Here is a 5181-nt window from a genome sequence, read left to right on the forward strand (position 1 = left end):
GCGTCTTTTTTAGAAGTCAGTTCTCGTCCAGCCATATCCCAATCTCCTCTTTGTGCAGCTCTGTACCATTCCATATGACGAGTCTAGCTCATGTCTCATATTAATCACAATTAACCTTTTAACCTTAGAATCTAAGTTTTGAATTTTGAAATAGTTTGGATTGTGACATAGAGTAATCAATCAGTTTATTAAATTAATGATAAAAGTTAAATAAGTAACTAGAATAGAATACATAAACATGAATAAAATGTGTAAGCTTAAAACCCAAGAAATTAAAGATAAAGGGAAGATATCTACATATTTATAGCAATTGTATGCATGTTTGTATACCAATATTGTCAGGTGGGGGTGGTGGGGTGGGGGCTAACCCAAAATTATATGTGGATTAGTTAGTGCAATTGCTTGGCACATTTCTCCTATATTTTTATCTCTTCTATCTCTTTATGCAACTTTTAATTTTATTTATACAACTTATTTTTCTCATTCTTTCTATTAATGCAACTTTTTTATTCTTCAATCTGTTTATGCAATATAATGTATATACTTTGTTTCTCTTTGCTTTCTATATTTTTTAAACATACTTTTTATTTGTTCTCTTTTACATCATAACTATGTTAATTTTAGTTCGTTATCACTTTGTAGTTGTTTTCTTCCATCATTATAATAAAATATTTTTAAAAATAGTTATTGTATTATTTTTGTTATGTTCGTTGATATTTGATATGGTGACATTTAAACATTAAAAAAAATCATTTCCATCCATTATACATATGTAAAAGTTGAAACTATCAATTATTTCGAGCTTCCAACGTCGCGATCATCGAAAAATCATATGACTATTAACAATAATTTGGGCCCCCCATTGTAAAACTTCTGGCTTCACCGGTGAATGTTGCGATTGTGTTTATTTACTATAGCTACTTTATGAAATTTTATTGATGTATATGTATACAAAACACATAATCTAACAACCTAAACAAAGTATGAACACAAACACAGCACATCAATCAATAGTCTAAACAAAGTATATATGAACACAAACACAACACTAGTAACTATGTAGAACAGAATATTTGGTGGCATTGTTACCTTGGTAGGAAGGAGGGGAGTGCTTGGTGACTTAATTTTCGGTCTGGGCTGCGGTAGCTCAGTTTCCTCCTCCTCCTCCTCCTCCTCAGTTTCCGATATGCGTAGTGGGAAGGTCGACGAGCTAGCCATCTCTTTAGTTCCTGTTTGGTAGAAATTCTCAAAATTCAAATGCCAAATTCACTCAAACACGAATGAGAGAAACACAATGCCTAAATTTCACTACTAAACTCAACTTTGAAATTAAGAAACATATTAGCATGTAAAATGCATGAATTTCGAAAACAATCAACAGACTAAGAGAAACAAATGCTAATTACAAAGAGCAAAAGCAAGAGATAGAAGAGAAACATCATGCCAACAGACTCAGATTCAACACAAAATTTTGAGAATAAACTAGTAATAAAAAGAGCTAGAGGCAGAAATGACTGCCGCAGTTTCAAACCAACCACTACCCTCCTTGGCGTAAAAGAGCATATAAGCACTTTGCTCGGTAACAGTAGCTTGGTCGACAGGAGAAACCGTCACAAGAGAACAACGATTAAATACACTAATGTACAAAATGTACAAAATGAATGAATATAACATGATTTTCAACACCTCCGAATCATTATACAAGCACCAAGTTTTGGTGTTTGTACGGATATAGCTAGGGGTGGAGAATTATGCTGTAATACCGAAATTACCGTACCGAAATACCAATTTTTCAGTATACCGTAGTTTTCGGTATGGTAATCATACCGTACTGAAAGATTTGGTACAGTAACGGTATTAGATTTCCTATACCGCGGCATACCGAATCGTCGACATATACCAACGCTTCGGTATACCGGTATACCGATTGATTATTATATATATATAAACATAGGAATGTAATCTAATGCAAACTCTAAATATTGTACAAACTTCAAACTATGATCTGGACCGTTAAAAAATGTCAACAAATTACAAAATAACAGAAACAGAAAATATCAACACAGTGTCAATGGTTGACACCGTGTTGACATTGTGTTGATATTGTGTTGACATTGTATTGAGATTGTATTGGCATCAAAATCTTGAAATTTTACACTGTGTTGACATTGTGTTGATATTGTGTTGAAGTTGTTTTGAAAAGTTTGGAGTTTGTGTTGACATTGTGTTGATATTGTGTTGACGTTGTTTTGAAAAGTTTGGAGTTTGTACAATATACGAGTTTGCATTTTATCACTACCTAATAAACATATATAAATATATATGTTAGAGTTGTAATCAATGTCGAACTAATTTTAAAGACCAAACTAGAAACCAAATTAGGGCCATTAGATCTAGTCCTTTTGATGAAATTTGCTGATGTGTAAATTATTTCGGTCTTCATTACAAGCCCAACTTATTTCATTCTAGCCGGTTTATTACTTCATTCCGGTACGTAATACCTTGAAACTCCAGTATGTTTTTACTTACTTCCAGTATGTTTTGAAATGATTCAACACATGCTTAATTCGAATTCATTAAACTGGGTTTTTACTTTATTCACTACAATTCATTCCAATAGGTTTATTACTTCATTCAACAACGTTATTACTTCATTGGACAATGTATTTACTTTATTCAACAACGTTATTACTTCATCAGACAAGGTATTTACTTCATTACAGTAGGACTTCAAATGTTTCTACACATACTTCATTCAAATAGTTTATTAAATGTGCTTATTACACCATTCAATTAGGCTATTACTTTATTTTGTTGTCGTAGCTGGAATTTCGGGACTATCACAGCGTCGACGAGGTGGCCTTGACGTATCCGTCCGCAAAACATCATGTATGTGCTGGAATGAAATAATTATCATATTTGAATGAAGTAAAAACCTACTTGAATGATGTATATTCTGGAATGAAGTAAAATAGATTCATGATGAAGGCGAAAATAATTTATACATTTACACATCTCATCCATAAAAAACTATATCTAAAAACCCTAATTTGGTAAAGTTTTGCGGTTCGACAATAAGGAGTGAATTTACATAATATAATGAGACGTTGTATATGCTATATTTATACTAAAAGTTTTTTAAAAATATGATTGTATGAACAAGATTTGATTGTGATGATAATTGTTTTGGAGTTTTCGAATAGTTATACACTATAATTGTTTTTTTGAATATTTTGGGTATAATAGATTTTTTTTCGGGTATAACAGATACAACGGTATGCCGTACCGCAGTTCGGTATACCGCAAACGTATGGTATACAGAAAACACGACATGATAACAGTATTAAAAACCACCTTATCGAATTTCCGGTATACCGAGCTCCGGTATACCAAAAAAATTGGTGCGGTATCAATATGGTGTTTTGTCAAACCGTAACTTTCGGTATTGTATACCGTACCGAACCTCCCCTACTCCAACAAGAGATAATATTTTCACCAATATATGATTTTTTTTGGTAGGGTAAAAATGAGAAACAATAAAAGATAAAATTAATTTTTTTATAATTAAGTTCAATAGAAATTGAGATATAACAGGTGCGAAATGGTGAGCGAAAAATGTGCATTGGGCCTCCATTGGCAACAGTATCTGGGAATTATTTTCAGTACATAGAGATAAAGCATACACGAACATCATGAATCGGCATTTTATGGCGAAATTGAATTGACTATAAATAAGATTAATGGTTATTTAAAATTTGAAAATTTGGTTATTAAATAAAACTTTCAAATCATAAAATTTCAGATTTTTTCAACTGAATCATCTATATACGAAAATGTGATGTTCAAAAAAAAAAGAAAAGAAAATATGCTGTATGAGAGAATTAGATAACCAAATTGAATAAGAATTTTGTGCACCAACTAAAAAGAAAAGACATGAGTATTGATAGCGGAGATAATATTGAGAGTCGACAATGAAAATACTACATATTGAATTAATCTAGGAGTACATCTGTACATGTAATAACCAAATCAAAATGTATTAGGAGTACTAGCAAAAGGTTGCGATTAATCTCTTTATAATGTAGAGGGCGGCACTTATATAACACGGCTTAGTTACACGTAGAACTTATTTATAAATAAGTTTTTATATTTTTGTTTGAAAATACTAGTATACTTTATAAACAACACATCCCATTCGGGAAACATTTTAAATAAAATAGGCAGCATAGCATTCTTATTATAAATTCCCATTGTTTAATAAGGTGATCACAACATAAGCCAGCTGCTAAATTGGAATAGAAAAACACAATAAAATGAAAACATTGAATTAAAGCTCAAAGCGCAGCTTATGGCCAAGCTTGTAAGAAGCAAAAGCATCAATGCATGCATACTCAACTTGAGCTTCACTCAACACTCTCGCATCCCAATTGCTCCTGCACACGTGCAACGGCTTCGCCATGTAGAGCCCACAAATCACACGCGCAAGATCCTTCAATCCAGGCCGACTAAACCGATACGGCCACCGGGCCTTAGCCGCTGCCCGAACGTCCATTTTCCCGCTGCAGTCCAGCCCGTATTCGTTCCTCAGCTTGGCGATGTCGTCTTCCACTTCAACCCCGACGAAGGTGAAATTAGGGTTGAGGAGAAAGTCTTTGATTGATTGGGGGATTTGGTCCATGTAGAAGAGCTGCAGTATTAGGCATTTGTTGTTTATGCATAGTTGTAGGGTGGCCGACTTGTTGCTCATGTAGGGAACGTGGTGGGGCCGCCACTCAACATCGAGGCCGACCACGGTGGGGCTGCCGCCGTAGAGAGCGTTGATCTCTTGGACCCAAGCGGAGGCGGTGGCGGCCTGGTCGGTGACGGTGGTCTCGATGGTAGTTCCGCCGAAGGTGACATGGTATTTGGAGGTCGTAGCGTTGAAAGAAATTGAAGACATTTTTGTTTCTGTTTCTTTTTTTGGAGTGAGTTACTCTCACCCATTCCAGCCCTATTTATAGATTCAATTTGGCACTCATGGATGATTCTGATAGGATAAGATTGATAGTAACAACTCTTCATATTACTGCAGAAATCAACCGTCGAATTTGGTTTTCATATGTTTGGGAATTAGTGTTCATTAAAGTAATCTGTTTGTAGAGTAGTTTAATTACATTATTTATGTACTCCTTATCTCTCATA

The 5181-nt window shown here is 34.1% G+C and overlaps 1 protein-coding gene across 1 annotated transcript; it reads right to left on the minus strand.

Annotated features, from left to right (window-relative positions):
- Window positions 1-4205: 4205 nt before the first annotated feature.
- Window positions 4206-4955, minus strand: LOC125208470 (3'-5' exonuclease-like). The gene has a single exon (XM_048108097.2). The coding sequence runs from the start codon at window positions 4937-4939 to the stop codon at window positions 4328-4330; it is 612 nt and encodes a 203-aa protein (XP_047964054.1). The 5' UTR covers window positions 4940-4955; the 3' UTR covers window positions 4206-4327.
- Between the last annotated feature and the right edge of the window lie 226 nt (window positions 4956-5181).

Source organism: Salvia hispanica, chromosome 6, assembly GCF_029641045.1.
Source record: "Salvia hispanica isolate PSC_SH4W2 chromosome 6, Shi_PSC_v1, whole genome shotgun sequence".
NCBI lineage: Eukaryota > Viridiplantae > Streptophyta > Magnoliopsida > Lamiales > Lamiaceae > Salvia > Salvia hispanica.